Raw genomic sequence first — 17,493 nt, forward strand, 5'->3', positions numbered from 1 at the left:
AGGGAGAAGGTACAAACCCCACTTAGACAGTTGCCCAAGGTGGAATTGAGCCCAGGACCATGGCACTGTGAGGAAGCAGTGCTAACCACTGAGCCCCATGTCACCATCTAGAACCACTTGGATAATGGGACGCTGGTATTAAACACGTGTGCCCAGATGTTTTCTAACCATGGAAGCCAGCCATCAGAAATCTAATAGCCATGAGCATATTTGGATCACTGGACGTTTGGAGGGAGAAGGTTATGTGACAAGCCAATGTTTTCGCGTTTAACTATTTTGGCTGTAAGTCACAAGCATAAGCAGCACTGACGAAGCAAGACCTGAATGAATTCCCTTTTTCTCTCTCTCTCTCCATTCAACTTGCTGGTTTTGAACAAAAGTTTGTTGATGACTGTCTATGTACTGCAGACAGATTTTAAAGAACTGAACCTAGCGGTTGCTGTCTCCAGAAATAAAGAGAAATCAACATCAACTTTATTATTATCTAATCAACAAACTCAGCAGGAGCATCCAGTTCAGCCTGAAATAACTGAAGTCACTAATCTTCGACATCAAATAACCAGAGGATTTTTGAAATTATTCATTTATGGGATGCTGGAATTTATTGCCAATCCCTAACTGCATAGAGTTATACACGACAGAAACAAATCCTCCAGTCCAACTTGTCCATGTTGATCAGCCATCCATTCTGACCTAGTCCCATTTGCCAGCATTTGTTCCATATCCCTCTAAACCCTTTCTATGCATATATCCATCCAGATAGCTTTCAAATGTTGTAATTGTACCTGTCACCACTACTTCCTCTGGCAGCTCATTCCATACATGCACCACCCTCATGTCCTTTTTAAAACTCTCCCTCTCACCATAAATCTATACCCTTTCGATTTGAATTCCCCCACCTGAGGAATTTGCCCTATTCATGTCCCTCATGATTTTATAAACCTCTATAAGGTCACCCCTCAATCTCTGACACTCCAAAGAAAAATATCCACAGCCTATTCAGCCTCTCCCTATAAATCAAACCTTCCAATCCTGGCAACATCTTTATAAATCTTTTCTGCATCCTTTCAATTTCAACATTTTTCCTAAAGCAGTGAGTCCAGAATTGAATGAAGTATTCTGAAAGTGGCCTCACCAATATTCACAACATGACGTCCCAACTCCTATACTCAATGTTTTGACTAATGAAGGCAAGCATGCCAAATATCTTCTTTACCTCCCTGCTTACCTGCAACTCCTCTTTCAAGGAACTATGAGCCTGCACTCCAAGGTCTCTTTGTCAGCAACACTCCCCAGGGCCCTACCATTAAGTGTATAAGTCCTGCACTGGTTGCTTTATCAAAATGCAGCACCTCACATTTACTGAAATTAAACTACATCTGCTACTCCTCAGCCCATTGGCCCATCTGATCAAGATCCTGTTATAATCTGAGGTAACCGTTTTTGCTGTCCATTACACCTCCAATTTTGGTGTCATCTGCAAACTTGCTAACTATACCTCCACGTTAAATACTATAAATCAAATTCTCTTCCCTTTGGAAATGCAAGGTGTATCTAATATTATTTTAAATCAAAGCCTGTTGTGCTCAACAAGCAGCGCTGAAGTGTTTATCAATGCCAATGCATCAGGAAAAAAATTGGAAAGCATTAAGATATCACATAAGACCACGTGAGGGAGACTTCAATTTTGGTGACACGCTTTATTAAAGAAACCATGATGTGGTGACGCCAATGTTGGATTGGAGTGGACAAAGTCAGAAGTCACACGTTGCCAGGTTATAGTCCAACAGGTTTATTTAAAAGCACAAGCTTCCAAAGCTCTGCTCCTTCATCAGGTAATGAAACAGCAGCGCTCTGAAAGCTTGTGATTTTAAATAACCTGTTGGACTATAACCTGAGGCAGGGGTGTAAGGAATGGAAAGGCTTGAGAAAAATTACAAGACATGATGGCAAAACTCAAATAAAACAACATGGAAATTAGACTGTAAGGCATATTCCTCAGAATATTATTATTGCAATACGAATTTTCAAGTTGACAATGTGGGAGGTGATAATGATGAGGCCCATTGTACATCATGGGCCCATGGAATCAGAGTTACAGATGGATCTGATAATTCAAGGAGTAAATGGATGGCTGTGGTTGATGCATATACTAATCATAATGAACAAAAAGAAAAGCAATTCCATCTTGGGATTTTCTGCCAAAAGTAGGTTCCCATGTATTGTACCACCCAACAGGCAGATCAGTGAAGAAAGATCACTTAGTGGGATAAGCAAAGTCGTTTGTGAGCACTTGTAAATACTGGTTAAATATTCAGGAGGAAAGACAAGAGGCCAGAGCCATTGATGAGCTAAAGTCAGTTCAAGGTGGCGAATTCAAGTACTGGTTGTTCTCTTTATAACTCCATAGTTGCGTTCCAGTGAAAGCTTGCTTAATAAAAAATGGCTTGATAGAAATAATGGGGCCTACGGGAAAAGTGGTGTTGGGGCAGACCAGCAAAAAATATCACTCAACGATCACGTAAAAATCACCCAAAAGCCAAACACAAAGTATAGCACAGCCTGAATGAAGGTTTAAATCACAATTATTAATGAAACAAAAGTATATTTAACATATTACATTGAAAAAATATTGCTAATGCAGGGACAGAGGGTCATCATCACCACCTTCAGGTGCAGCTGTGTTTGCAGGAATGGATGGCTATGGTTGATTATCTTCTGGCTCTTTCTTGGTGGTTGGTTTAAAAAAGACATCCAGTTTTTGCTGCTTTGCCCTTTTCCTTCTGCTGTGAAGAAGTTGTTCATAGGGTACCAGATGATATTCTATTGAATGAACTGCTACCCTGCAGCATTCTGTGTTGTAGTCATTGTCTTCTAAGAGCTGCAACTGCCTCTCAATTTTTCTCAGGATAGAAGACAAAAGCGAAGTGGAAAGCTCTCATGGTCCTGTATGCTGGACTTTTTTTTCATCTCTAGCTTCTACTTCCCTCTCAGTGACAAGCTGTTGTAGATCAGCTGTAGAGAGATCTTCACAGTGGGATTTAAGTAGCTCTTCAATATCCTCACTTTCCACTTCTTCAAACCAACCTGTTTTGCAAGGGCAACACAATGCTCTTTGATTTTTGGGAGCTCTTCTGATGGTTTACATCTTTAAAATCTTGAAAAAAATCTGGGAGAAGCCACCAAACTGCATATAGACAGACCTTACTGACATCACCCTAAGCCTCCACAATGTCAATAGCATTTTTGACGTTAAAGCTCTTCCAAAGTTGAAGAACCCTGTCCTTATTATCCCCATCAATAGCTGCAATCAGCCTATTGAATGTGTATCTCAAATAATAAGCTTTAAAAGCTGTTATTTCACCCTGGTCCATGACTTGAATGAGAGGAGTTATGTTTGGAGGTAGATATAGCACTATTTGTTTCAGAAAGGTCACCAATGGTGGCAGGCTGGCTTGGTGCATTATCTAGGGTGAGGAGAGCCTTGAAATCCAAATATTTTTGCCTGCAGTACTGTCGAAAAACATCTTCCAAAACATCAACAATAAGGTCAGAGAACGTTTGCCCCATCATCCAACCTTTTTTGGTTGACCTGAGGTAGACGCTTAGAGTCGCAATAAGGTAACTCTTCAAGGCTTATAAATTGGCAGAGTAGTACACTACCACAGGCTTAAATTTTAAGTCACCACTTGCATTGGCACCCAGCAGCACAGTCATACAATCCTTTGCCACCTTAAAACTTGGAGCATGTGCTTCATTCTTACAATGTAGGTTCTTGCTAGCATTCGCTTCCAGTATAAACTTGTCTCAACCAAATTGAAGATCTGATCCAAGGTGTAGCCTCCTTCATCAATTTTTTTTACTATGTGAGGAAAACCAGCATATGCTCCACGTCTGCACAGACAGATTCACCAATCAACTTTACATTATGGAATGTCTCTAATGGTGCTTAAGGTAGACTCTCTCAATCTTGTTAAATGAGCAAAATCACATATTTTCCACCGCTGGAATTGCACTTTTGGGAGCAGAGGCAAGCATTCTCGAAAATATCATTCTCTAATGCCTCAGTGTCGTTATAGCCAAGTCACACTGCCAAAATGCACGAAATTCCTGATGAAGGGCTTATGTCCAAAACATCAATTCACTGCTCCTTGGATGCTGCCTGACCTGCTGAGCTTTTCCAGCAGCACACTCTCTACTCCAAAATGTGCAATATCCCAGAACTACCTGCAATAATTCAGGAGATATGACTAGGTAGTGGAAAAGGTCATGTAAAGTAAAAAGCAAAGTTAGTAAACAGTCTGTGAGGAGTAATCTACTGACACCTGAATAAGGGAGAAGTGCCAAACCTTCTTAGAAGCAGATCAGAAGCAGAAGTCTCCTTGATGAAGGGGTGTTTGTAGCCATCAATATATGAGAAGATAAAATAGTAATAGTTAGGCAAATGGAAAGAATTTATGTATACTCAGAGTTTGCAGATAATGGTCAACCTGCTTTGTCAGAAAGATGGAGCTGTAAAGAAAAAAATTTCCTAATGAATAGAACCTACAATATCAAGGCTGGGTTGGAAGCCAGAGGTTTTACAGAATGCTGACTCAACTACAGCTGTAAAAGTTATTTTGAATTTTATTTTGACTATTTTAGCTCCTGATTCATGGAGGTGCAAGTCCATAGTTGTAAAAGCAATTTTCCTGCAAGGAAACTGCTTCAGAAAGAAGAGTTTATTCTTCTGAAGGAAGGAAGCAGCTGACATAGAAGGGAAAATCTGGAAGTTTAATGAAACGCATTTATGGTTTGAATGGTGTTCCCCTAGTAATTTTCGGTAGAGGCCTTAAGTTCGGCTAACAGAACTCAAAGCTGATCCTGCATGACAAGTGGTGAAGAACTTTCAGGCAACTTTATGAGTCACATGGATGATCTCTACGAATAGCACTAATGAATTTGAAAAGAATGTTCTTCCTTAAATTTGGAAGAAATTTTATTCATTCACAGGATGAGAATGTTGCTGGATAAACCAGTGTTTATTGCCCATCTCTAAGTGTCCAGAGGGCAGTTAAGAGTCCACAACATTGCTATGAGTCCAAAGATATGTAGGTCAAACTGCAAGGATGGCAGTTTCCCTCCCTAAATGACATTAGTGAATTAGATGGGTGTTTTCAACAATCAACAATGGTTTCATGGTCATCATTAGATTTAGACTCTTAATTTCAGATTTCTTTGGTATGTTGAATTCAAATTCCATCATCAGTAAAATTGTTAATCAAGTTTCTTGTGTTTTAAAATTGGAGATAAAGCACACTAGATGGCCTCCTTCTTTAGAGATCGCAATTTCCCTTCTTACGTGGTTAAAGATGCCCTCCAACACATCTCGTCCACATCCCGCACTTCCGCCCTCAGACACCCCCCCCCCCCCCCAACCATAACAAGGACAGAATGCCCCTGGTGCTCACCTTCCACCCTACAAACTTTCGCATAAACCAAATCATCCGCCGACATTTCCGCCACCTCCAAAACGACCCCACCACCAGGAATATATTTCCCTCCTCAGCCCTTTCCGCCTTCCGCAAAGACCGTTCCCTCCGTGACTACCTGGTCAGGTCCAGGCCCCCCCCCCTACAACCCACCCTCCCATCCTAGCACTTTCCCCTGCTACCACAGGAACTGTAAAACCTGCGCCCACACCTCCTCCTTCACCTCTATCCAAGGCCCTAAACGAGCCTTCCACATCCATCAAAGTTTTACCTGCTCATCCACTAATATCATTTATTGTATCCGTTGCTCTCGATGCATTCTCCTCTACATTGGGGAGACTAGGTGCCTCCTAGCAGAGTGCTTTAGGGATCATCTCCGGGACACCCACACCAATCAACCACACCGCCCCGTTGCCCAACATTTCAACTCCCCCTCCAACTCTGCCGAGGACATGGAGGTCCTGGGCTTCCTTCAGCGCCGCTCCCTCACCACCAGTCGCCTGGAGGAAGAACGTCTCATCTTCCGCTTCAGAACGCTTCAACCCCAGGGCATCAATGTGGACTTCAACAGTTTCCTCATTTCCCCTTCACCCACCTCACCCTTGTTCCAAACTTCCAGCTCAGCACTGTCCCCATGACTTGTCCATACTTGTCCTACCTGCCTATCTCCTTTTCCACCTATCCACTCCACCCTCTCCTCCCTGACCTACCACCTTCATCCTCTCCCCCACTCACCCATTGTACTCTATGCTACTTTCTCCCCACCCCCACCCTCCTCTAGCTTATCTCTCCACCCTTCAGGCTCATTGCCTTTATTCCTAATGAAGGGCTTTTGCCCAAAATGTCGATTTCGCTGCTCCTTGGATGCTGCCTGAACTGCTGTGCTCTTCCAGCACCATTAATCCAGAATCTGGTTTCCAGCATCTGCAGTCATTGTTTTTAACCAAGCCAGAAGTAATTCTACATCAACAATCTTACTTGGAACATGTCAATCCTAAATTTGCTTGTGCTAGGTCCATACAAAAAACATTCAGCTACCACCAAGGTTGGAATGGAGAAGTTGTGCAGTCTTGTTGGACAGCTCAACTGGTGAGGCAAGCAGACAAGACTAGGTGCAACATTTGATGTGTTAGAACTTTGTCTTGTGGTGAGAATCTGAAGGTTAAGGATGTCTCAAAGATGAAAAAACATTATAAAGCAAAGATTGAGAAGTTCATGCTGAAATTCTCTATGTCATTCGATCACCAAAAGTAACACTTGTTTTTTGTTTAGCAACATCTCCTACGTCAGCCTTGGTGCTGGGCATGTCAGTGCAAGTAGATTCACAATATTCTTCACAGCACAGTGTTCCAGCCTTTGAACGGGAAGGCCTCGGTTCAAGTCCCATCTAAGTATTTCTAACATTTTTTGTTTTTAATCACAATTATTAGTTTATCAGATATTCCTCCTATTGATAAAACTTTACAAGTTATAGACATTTCTTTTTCAGACTATTTTACAAACCTTAATGAAATATTACAATTTAAAACCTGTTCTGAATCTCAGTGTTAAATGTCAGGTCAAAAATATTCTTGTTTATGTGCCAAAGCAAAAGATAAAATCAATATTAAATCCACTATTTCTAATATTTTTAAAATAATACTTCTAGAATATACAACAGCAGAAATATACTAATCACAGACAAATAGCTAAAGATACAAAATGCTGACAAAAGATAGCCTTAACAATAAAGATATTCATTTCTTTCCCCTATAATTAACATTCACCTGACACTTTTGTGAGAATAGAAACTAAAATAAGCTTTGGCAGGGTACAGAAGTTTGCTATGAGAAAATATTACATATTCACTTTTTTGTTAAATCAAGAATTCGACCACATAGCTTTCTCATGCTATACACATTTCTAATATTAGAACACGATACAACTTATTTTCCTCATAGAAGTATAACTAAATTTTAATGGTGCAGTGGAAATTAGTATACTGGATATCGTTTATAATTAACAGATTAAGTGAAATAAGGATAATGTTGGATGACCTTTAACTGTTGTCGAATTCGGTCAATGAAGAAATGCCAGCAGTTCTCTCTGGTGTCCAATAATCCAAGACCTCGAAGCTCCATTCTCATGGTAGATATAATACTGTCCACTTCATCATCATTGAACAAATCTGGAATATCCCCTGAAACACAGTAGTGCATTTGTGTGTTGAAAGCTTCAATACAAATATTTCTTTAGTTTTCGATATAAATATAGATTGAAACTATGGACAGTCAAATATATGCAAACCTATTAATAATGCCAAACCATAGTGAGTAAAGATAAGCTATTAATTAAACTGAAAATGTGCCTACAGAATTTATGCAAAAAGAGCTGCTTTCAGAATTGAGGAGAAAATCTTTGTGGTAGTGGGCAAAACTACAGGTTAGTTAATTTGAAAGCGTTGACTGAATGGAGACTTACTCTACAGGATATAACTCCAAAATTGTTTAATATACTATTCCAGATGCATTATACATAATAAATGTATTATTATTGCATGAAGCTACTGTCATGACCACATTAGCATGCCATTGTGTGAAATGCAAACTTAAATTCTTGTTGCTTGTTTAGCTCCCTTTTTAGTTTATTCAACATGCTCTAATTTACAAATGGACAATAGCAAAGCTTTATTCTTAATCAAGATCAGAGATTAGTTACTGCACAATTCTATCTGAAGATTGCCAAGTAAAAAGCTAATACTGTTATTAGCTAAAAATACAAAAATTAAGAATAGGAATGGATAGGACGATATGCATAATGATAAAAGTAAGATCAGACAGTTCGCACTGCAGATCTGTCACTTGTTTGAAGATTAGCCTTTCTGACGTGAAGGGGTTGAAAACCAGAAGCCAGAATTCAACAAGCATGACAGTTCTGTAGTTGAATAGTAGGAGTTTGCTTGAACCTGTGATCTCAGTAAGCAGAGTGGGATTTGGGAAGTAAAATAAATATTTCTTTCTCTTTACTAGTTCTGTGGTTATGGCACTTGCAGATCACCTGCATTCTTTCAGCAGAACTGAAGCTGATTTCTGAAAAACCTTCTTTCTGTTCTCCCTTTGGTTGAGAATTCCCCTACTCTGGTGACTGGAGTTTTTCTTGGAGCGCTGCTTTAAAAAAACATTTCACATCCTGAATACACAGATTAAAAGCTTAAAATGGTTGCTATACTAACATGGATGAATTACTGTTTCACAAAGCAAAGTAAATTGTGTTGAAATTTTTGTGGTGCCCTTTAATTTTTACACATCGAGAGTCTGGTGCAAAGACTAATGAAATCCTAAATGCTTCCCTTTATGATTGCTGCCAAGGTAAACTGTGTGCAGTTTGACTGACATTGAATCAACAACAGCAGTTATGAAACATGGAATCATTTTTAATATGAGGTCCTTATTTCAAAAAGTCAGTCAGATTAGGCTTCTTTATAAAGTATGCATTATACTTACACAGTTTATAAGATTATAAGAAATAGGAACAGGACTATGCTGTTCAGCCCCTCAAGCATACTCTGTCTTTCACTCGGATTATGGATGATCTAATATTCATGTGCACTTCCCTGCCCTTTCTCTGTAACCCTTCATTCCCCTACTGATCAAAAATCTATATTGCACTTTAATATACACAAGGACTCTGCTCCCATAGCTCTTGCGGTAAGGAGTGGTAAAGACACTCAAGCCTCAGAGAAGAAATTCCTTCTCATCTGAGACATAAATTAGTGTTCTGTTATTCAGCGTCTATGCCCTCTGATCCTAGACTCTCCATGAGGTGAAACATCCTCTCAACATTTACCCTATCAAGTCCCTTAAGAATCCTATGTGTTTCAATGAGATCACCTCTCATTCTTTTAAATTCCAGTGAATAGACTCCCAACCTGATTAACCTTTGCTCATAAGATAATCGTTCCGTACCAAGGATCATCCTTGTGAACCTTCTCTGATCCGCCAAGGAAATTATAAGTTTCCTTAAATAAAGGGACCACAACCACACACACTACTCCAGATGTTGTCTCACCAGCACCTTATATAGTTACAGTAAGACTTTCCTACTCTTATATTGCAACTCCCTCGAAATAAGGCCAGTATTGTTCAAGAAGGGGAGTAGAAATAACCCTGGTAATTATAAACCAGTGAGCCTTATTTCAGTTGTGGGTAAAGTGGTGGAAAAGCTTACAACAGATAGGATTTATAATCATCCAGAAATGAGTAAGTTGATTAGGCATAGCCAACATGATTTTGTGAAGGGTAGGTCATGCCTCACAAACCTTATTGAGATTGTTGAGAAGGTGACCAAACAGGTGGATCAGGGTAAAGCGGTTGATGTGGTGTATATGGATTTCAGTAAGAAATTTGATAAGGTTCCTCATGGTAGGTTATTGCACAAACTATGGAGGCATAAAATTGAGGGTAACTTAAAAGTTTGGATCAGCAATTGGCTAGTTGAAAGAAGACAGAGAGTGGTAGTTGATGGGAAATGTTCATCCTGAGTTCAGTTACTAGCGATGTATGCAAAGATCTGTTTTGGGACCATTGCGGTTTGTCATTTTCATAAATGACATAGATGAAGGCTTAGAAGGATGGGTTAGTAAATTTGCAGATGACACTAAGGTGAGTGGAGTTGTAGATAGTGCCGAAGGATGTTGCAGGTTACAGAGGGACATAAATAAGCTGCAGAGCTGGGCTGAGAGGTGACAAATGGAGTTTAATGTGGAAAAGTGCGAGGTGATTCAGTTTGGAAGGAACAACGGGGACAAAGAGTACTGGATTAATGGTAAGGTTCTTGGCAGTGTAGGTGAGCAGAGAGATCTCAGTGTCCGTGTACATAGATTCCTGAAAGTTGCCACCAAGGTTGATTGGGTTGTTAAGAATGCATACAGTGGGTTAGGTTTTATTGGTAGAGGGATTGAGTTTTGAAGCCACGAGGTCGTGTTGCAGCTGTACAAAACTCTGGTGTGGCCGCACTTGGAATATTGCATGCAGTTCTGGTCACCGCACTATTGAAAAGATATGGAAGCTTTGGAAAGGGTTCAGAGGTGCTTTATTAGGATGTTACCTGGTATGGAGGTAAAGTCTTATGAGGAAAGGCTGAGAGATTTGAGGCTGTTTTCATTTAAGAGAAGAAGGTTGAGAGATGACTTAATTGAGACATACAAGATAATCAGAGGGTTAGGCAGAATGGACAGTGAGAGCCTTTTTCCTCTGATGGTGATGGCTAGCCATGAGGGGACATAGCTTTAAATTGAGGTGTGATAGATATGGAACAGATGTTAGACGTAGTTTCTTTACTCAGTGAGTAGTAGGGGCATGGAATGCTCTGCCTGCAACAGTAGTGGACTCGCCAACTTTAAGGGCACTTAAATGATCACTGGATAAACATATGGATGAAAATGGAACAGTGTAGGATAGATAGGCTTCAGATTGGTTTCACAGGTGGGTGAAATAGAGGGCTAAAGGCCCTGTACTGCGCTGTAAGGTTCGATGTTCTATTCCATTAGGTCCTCCTGTGCGTTAATTTTGTGTGTTTGTGCACAAATAACCCCAAGTCCCATTCTGATGCAGCTTTCTGCACAATTTATTCTGCATTTAAATAATGTTCTGTTCTTTTGTTCTCTCTTCCAAAATGAACAACTTCACATTTTCTCACATGACACTCCATTTGCCACTGCTTGCCCACTTACTTTGTTGAACGCCTTCTGGAATCCAAATGCAACACATGTGCTGGCTTCTCTCAATCCAGTCCAGTTGAAATTTCTCCAAAAGATCTCTAATAAGTTTAATCAGACACTATTTCCCTTTAATTAAGCCATGCTGGCTATGCTTGATTCTGACGCTAATAATCTTAGAATTTAAAAAAATTGGAAAATGACAGAACATTATTTTACTCCTGGTTTACATCAAAAGACCTTAAAATGGATGCATATCGTTATGATTATTGCTAGCGGATGATACTAATATTGGAGGACATCCATACTTCAGCAGAATCCATAATTCAAGCGTTAAAGACTGTATTGAATCAAAACATGTTATGTAAAGAGATTAATGCAATTTGCAACATTTTATTGCAGTTGGAGAACTTTGAAAATCATGTCAGACATTCCATTTGAAGATGTGAAACCACATTAAGATTGGGGAGTAAGTCCTCAGCAAGTGTAATGAGTCAGTTCATAAGGTTTCTTGTATTGATCTTTTCTGCCAATGGAGAGCTGGGTGATGCCTCTGAAATTCCACAGTTGGATGTGTCCCCTTTCTTGGAGACTGTCACAATCATGGCAACCTTAAGATCATTCAGGACTTTTTCTTCATTCTGGATCTGAGGATTAAACTCATGGAGTTTTAATGCTAGCTCTTTTCCTCCACGTCCAAATATTTTAGCAGGGATCAAATCACTGCTGCTTCTTTGTCATTCTTCGTGTATGTAATGTTTTTATTGTCTCCATTTGCTGGACTCCAACATGCATCTCTAAATGAGCATTATGCAATGGAGTTGAAAACACTCTCAAACAACAACAGATTATTTATTGAAAAGGTCTTCAAAATGCTCCCCCAATGGGCACTGACAGTTTCCCTTTCTTTGATCAGATCACTCCCATTCTTGGGTCTCCAAGACATTTGTCTTTGTGTAGTCGGCCAGATGTAATTTTTGTGGCAGTGAAGGATATCATTCACCTCAGTAAGTCTTGCATTTTCTTTGCTTTGTTTATTCACTAACTGTTTTCATGTGGTAGATTCTCCTTTACCTCTGCCTTTGCTTGTTGGTAAGCCAGCTCCTTTGGTTTGTGTTTCTCACCAATACTCTGTCCAACTGTTATAGAATTTCCCTACCGGGTATTCTGGCTGGTTTCCATCGGGTTCTCCAGTTTGTTCCCACAATCCAAAAATGTGCAGATTAGGTGGAATAGCCATGTTAAATTGTCCATAGTGTGCAGGGATGTTCAGGCTAGTTGGATTAGCTGTGGGAAATGTAGGGTTACAGGGATAGAATAGGGGGGATGTGTCTAGGTGGGATGCATTTTGGAGGGTTGGTGTGGACTTGTTGGGACAAATGGCCTGTTTCCACCATGTGGGGATTCCATTATACTTCAATTCCATTACAATAAACAAATTCTGCTTGCCTTCCTAATCATGTGTCATGTTAACATTTTGTGATTTGTTAAGTAGGACATCTGGATCCCTCTGCATGACAGTGTTCTGAAATCTCTCTCAATTTAAAATGCATTGTGTCATGTCTTATGGATGCTGTGACAGCATAACTTTAAAGATGCATGCATTATTTCATCAAACACAAGGGAATAAAACACTCAAATTCCAACTTACCTCAGATCACTTGAAGCATGACACTCTTTTGAAAACATACTTAACTATTGTAAATTAATAATTTAATGTTAACTAGGATACTTATGAGCCTGAGGAATGTATGGTTTGTGAACAATATTAGTTATAGTAAATGACTGAGATTTTTCAACGTGATATCCAAGCCCAGTTTCCTTTGTTACAGCAAATAATACAAACTTTGTAGCATTAGGTGAAACACCCTTTTGTAGGTAAACGTGTGTCTGCTTTTTTTTATTCTTCCAGCCAAAGCAGAGAAGCTCACCTTTGTCACAATTGATTCAATCAGCCAAATTCTTGCCCACTCATTTACATTGTCTATATCTCTTCCCAGACTCATGTTCTCCTCTCAACACATTCTCTTACCTCTCTATGTTATCAGCAAATTTGACAACCATATATTTGGTCCCTATGTCCAAGTCATTGATCTAGATTGACAACAGCTAAGGCCACCACACTGATCCCCATGGCATTCTAGTTGTTACATCTTGGCAATCCAGAAATGAAACATTTATGCCTACTGTGTTTCTATTTAGCTAATTGATCCTCAAAGTATGCTAATGATATCACTGACATCGTGAGTTCAACTGAGAGGCTTGCTAGGGTATAACAGAGGGCAGTTAAGAGTCAGCCACATTGCTTCAGGTTTGGAGTCACATGTGGGTCAGACTAGGCAAAGATAGCAGACTTCTTCCTTCAAGCAAAGAAAGGGAACTACAAGGATATGAGGTAAGAATTACCAAAACATGGACTGGGGAATTTTACTAAAGAGGTAGACAGTGGATAGGCAATGGTTCTTGTTAAACAAATGAGTGCAAGAATTACAACTATTATTTGTTCCTGTTTGGCTGAAAAAAAACAGGAAAGATGGCTCAATTACACCGTCTTACCAAAGAAATTGGTAAGATTCAAAGAAGTAACACACAAAACTGGTAGAAAAAGCAGGAAGTCTGAGAATTGGGAAGAGAGCAAAAAGTTTGATCAAGTGAGGCTAAAAAGTACACAAGTGCAAAATTGCAGAGAACATAGAAAATTATCTTATATACACCTCTTATGTCTCTTCACAGTGCCAGACTAGAGTCAAACTCAGCAGGGTCTTCTTTCCCTTTTGATTCTGCCAAGTCCATTCCTTGGGCTGTGGGTTCGCTAGATAATAGGTAGGGATAGTGGGAATCTTGTTTATCCATTCATGCATGTCACTAATTAGATAATGAGGCAGTTGGCTATTTAATTACGCTTAGATGAGAGCCTAGTCTGAGTTTTTATGTTGCATTCTGGGTAACCCAAGATACCACAGGATAAAATTGTGGCTGTAAGAGTTGCTCCTTTTTTGAGGTATTTTCAGTGTTGGAGTGGATTTCCTTGAAGTCTAGGAGCTGTAATTACTGTTTTATAAGCCATTGCACTGTTTTGGAACTTTGGAGAGAAAAAAAATCAAAACAACGGCACTGTAAAAATGAGGAAGACAGACTGAGGGCAGTGACTGTTAGCAGTAATTTAAACGCAAAAAGAAATCTACATTGCTGTCTGATCAAGCAGTAACCTGCACAGCTGCAGCCTTTGCTGTATGTTTTCAAGTATCTCTGGACATCAGGGTTTGTTGTAAGAAAAATAAACAAACAGCAAAGTTCACAGCTGACCTTGCTTGTGTGTGGGAACTCTCAGCAGCAGAGTAGCTAAGTGGCTTTTTATAATGTAACTTTACTAGTTTTCCTCTGTAGATCTACAAAATGGGTTAGAATGGATTTTGTTTATTTATATACTGTCATTGAGATTGGTTTCTTGATTGAACTTTAAAAATATAAAAGCATTGATCCTAAGCTAGTCTGGAACAGTGTTTTTAGAGCAGTAAGACTTTGCTATTTTCTGGGTCTGTAGATTGTTCAGGAGCAAAGATGGCCTTTAGTACAGTGATGTGCTCTTCCTATTGGGTATAGGATATTAGGGAGAGTTTCCATATTACTGATAGTTATGTCGCAGGAAGTGTGTTTGGTTGCGAATCTATTGGATCAGTTGGAGCGGCAGTGAGAGGTAATGAGGATTTTACAGGAGCTAGGGGGTGTGATGGATGGAAGTTGCAGGGAGGGAGGAAAACTGAAGATACACCAGATACATGTGTGACATCCAGTAAAGGTAAGAGAGGGAGGCAGGTAGTGCAGGAGTCACCTGTGGCTATCTCAAATATGTATATGCTGTTTTGAAAAATGTAGGGGGGGGGGGGGGCGATGGACTCTCAGGAGAATGTAGCACTGCCAGGTTTCTGGCAACGAGATGGTGTAATATAAAAAGGAGTACGTTAGGTTTCAAGCAATCGATTTTGATAGGGGACTCTCCAGTGAGAGGCACAGTCAGATGATGCTGCAACCAACATCAGAAACATCAGAATGGCGCATTGCCTCCTCGGAGCCAGGATCAAAGGTACCTTGGAGAGGGTGCAGAATATTCTCAAAGGAGAGCAGGACCAGCAGGAGGTGATTGTACACATTGGCTCTAATGGCACAGCAACTAAAAAGGACAAGATTCTGAGGAGAGAATACAGCAGGTTCAGCAGGAATTTAAAAAGTGTCCTCTAGGACAGAAATATCTGGATTAGTCCCAGTGCTACCTTGTCTATTTACCCTATCCATGCCCCTCATAAACCTCTATAAGGATGGGTATATGAACAGGAAGGGTTTAGAGGGATATGGGCCAAATGGGACTAAATTTATTTAGGATATCTGGTATGCCATGGATGAGTTGGACCAAAGGGTCTGTTTCCGTGCTGTACAACTCTATGATTGTGACTGTATAATTTGAAGGATCTGAACAATAAAGCAGCACTTTTAAAAAGTCTTATATGGTCTCAGGCTGATTTCATATGAGAGCAAAACATCAGATCATGCAATAAGCAAGCCACATAGAATCAAGCAAATAAATGATGCAACAATGAAGACAATTTAAATTTGTCACACTAAATGAACTAAAGAAACCTAAATCTGATAAAGCCATTAGTTGATTTTATGAACAAACAGCTGATGTATCACATTAACGTAAAACTGTATAGACAGTAAAGAAATAAGAATCCAGTTTAGCACTTTGCCATCCATGGAAACAGACCAGTATGGTAACCGAAACACTGAGCCAAATTTCGCCTCACTGCAGTAGCTTGGGTATTGTCAGGAAAGTTGGGAAAATAAGAGATTAAAAAAAAATCACAATCTCAAGGTTGAGAACAAAGTTTCCAATTATCCCTTAAGCTTTAAATGGTGACTTCAGGATCTAACTATTGAGCAGCAATTACCTTATTTCCGTGCATTTGCACTTCAATGTTCGCCCAGCTTGCTTTATATGCGATTTTCTATTTTTCTCTCCTCTGAGAGAAACCTGACAGTGCAAATCCCCAACATCAAATCAGTGGGTACCTCGTAGCTGGGGCCAACTGACTGCTGGTCCATGTCTTTGTCCAACTCTGTCTTCACTATAATATCCCTACATGTTCCATGGACACCATTCTTCTCCACCTTTCATCCTTCAACAAATGGCCAGCCTTGTCACATAGTGCCTGTTCTTCATCCAACTTAAACACCATTACAGCCCTTCAAGACTTGACTGTGGACTCAGGTTGCTTCACATGCAGGGACACACATGCACCTCTGCACAGGATATACCTTATGGTTCCTAGCTTGATTTCTTAGCACTCACTCACTTTGTATTTATTCTGTGCTTGCGTTGTGTTTTTTAAAGCTCAGATGGAGACGCAGGCAGATTGTCACAGTGGGGAGCACTGAACAGTTAAAGTGGTGGACATCTCACTCTCCAAGGCCATGCTACATCAATGTCATACCTATAACAAGTGCCAAAAACATACAGGGAAAACACACAATATGCAGTTCAACTAAATAGGCATATCTGAAATTCAAAAGGGAGTAGTTCTTAGTCGGATCAAGGGGAATTAAAGGAGGAAGGCACTAAAGAACTTGTCAGATTTGACACAAGAAATTTGGCCATGATCAGTCATGCACTTGTTCCTACAAGAGTCCAAGTATCCAGAGAGTCAAGGGATTGGGCCATGGTCAGTGCTGTAAGCCCAGTACTACCATCTGTGATTATAGTTAGGTCAGTCTGAATGCATCAGTGTGGTAGATGTTCATTTTCTATTTTCCTCTCCTCTGAGAGAAACCTGACAATGCTAATCCCCAACATCAAATCAGTGGGTACCTCGCAGCTGGGGCCAACTGACTGCTTGTCCATGTCTTTGTCCAACTCTGTCTTCACTGCAATATTCTCTCCTCAGAATCTTGTCCTTTTTAGTTGCTGTGCCATTAGTTCCAATGTGTACAATCACCTCCTGCTGGTCCTGCTCTCCTTTGAGAATATTTGCACTCTCTCCAAGATATCTTTGATCCTGGCTCTGGGAAGGCAACGCACCATTCTGATGTTTCTGATGTTAAATTGCAGCATCATCTGACTGCGCCTCTAACTGGAGAGTCCCCTATCAAAATCGATGACACAAAGGGAGGGATTGAATATGGTGAAGAGTAGTTAGCAGTCTTGCAGGACAAATGGTGAGGCGTTCCCGGTCAATGAGTAGGAAGTGTGAATAATTGGAGGGGCTCATAATTAGGGAGGATAAGTATCAGAGCTATTGAATGGAAAAGTTCTATGCACTAGTGAGAATTGTA

The 17,493-nt window shown here is 40.1% G+C and overlaps 1 protein-coding gene across 1 annotated transcript in view; it reads right to left on the minus strand.

Moving 5' to 3' along the window:
* Positions 1–17,493, minus strand: part of dnah9l (dynein, axonemal, heavy polypeptide 9 like) — a 429,781-nt gene that overhangs the window by 143,718 nt on the left and 268,570 nt on the right. The window contains exon 55 of the mRNA XM_060828114.1: positions 7,508–7,650. Coding sequence (XP_060684097.1) covers positions 7,508–7,650 — 143 coding nt within the window. The remainder of the gene's footprint in view (positions 1–7,507; positions 7,651–17,493) is intronic.

Source organism: Hemiscyllium ocellatum, chromosome 7, assembly GCF_020745735.1.
Source record: "Hemiscyllium ocellatum isolate sHemOce1 chromosome 7, sHemOce1.pat.X.cur, whole genome shotgun sequence".
Lineage (NCBI taxonomy): Eukaryota > Metazoa > Chordata > Chondrichthyes > Orectolobiformes > Hemiscylliidae > Hemiscyllium > Hemiscyllium ocellatum.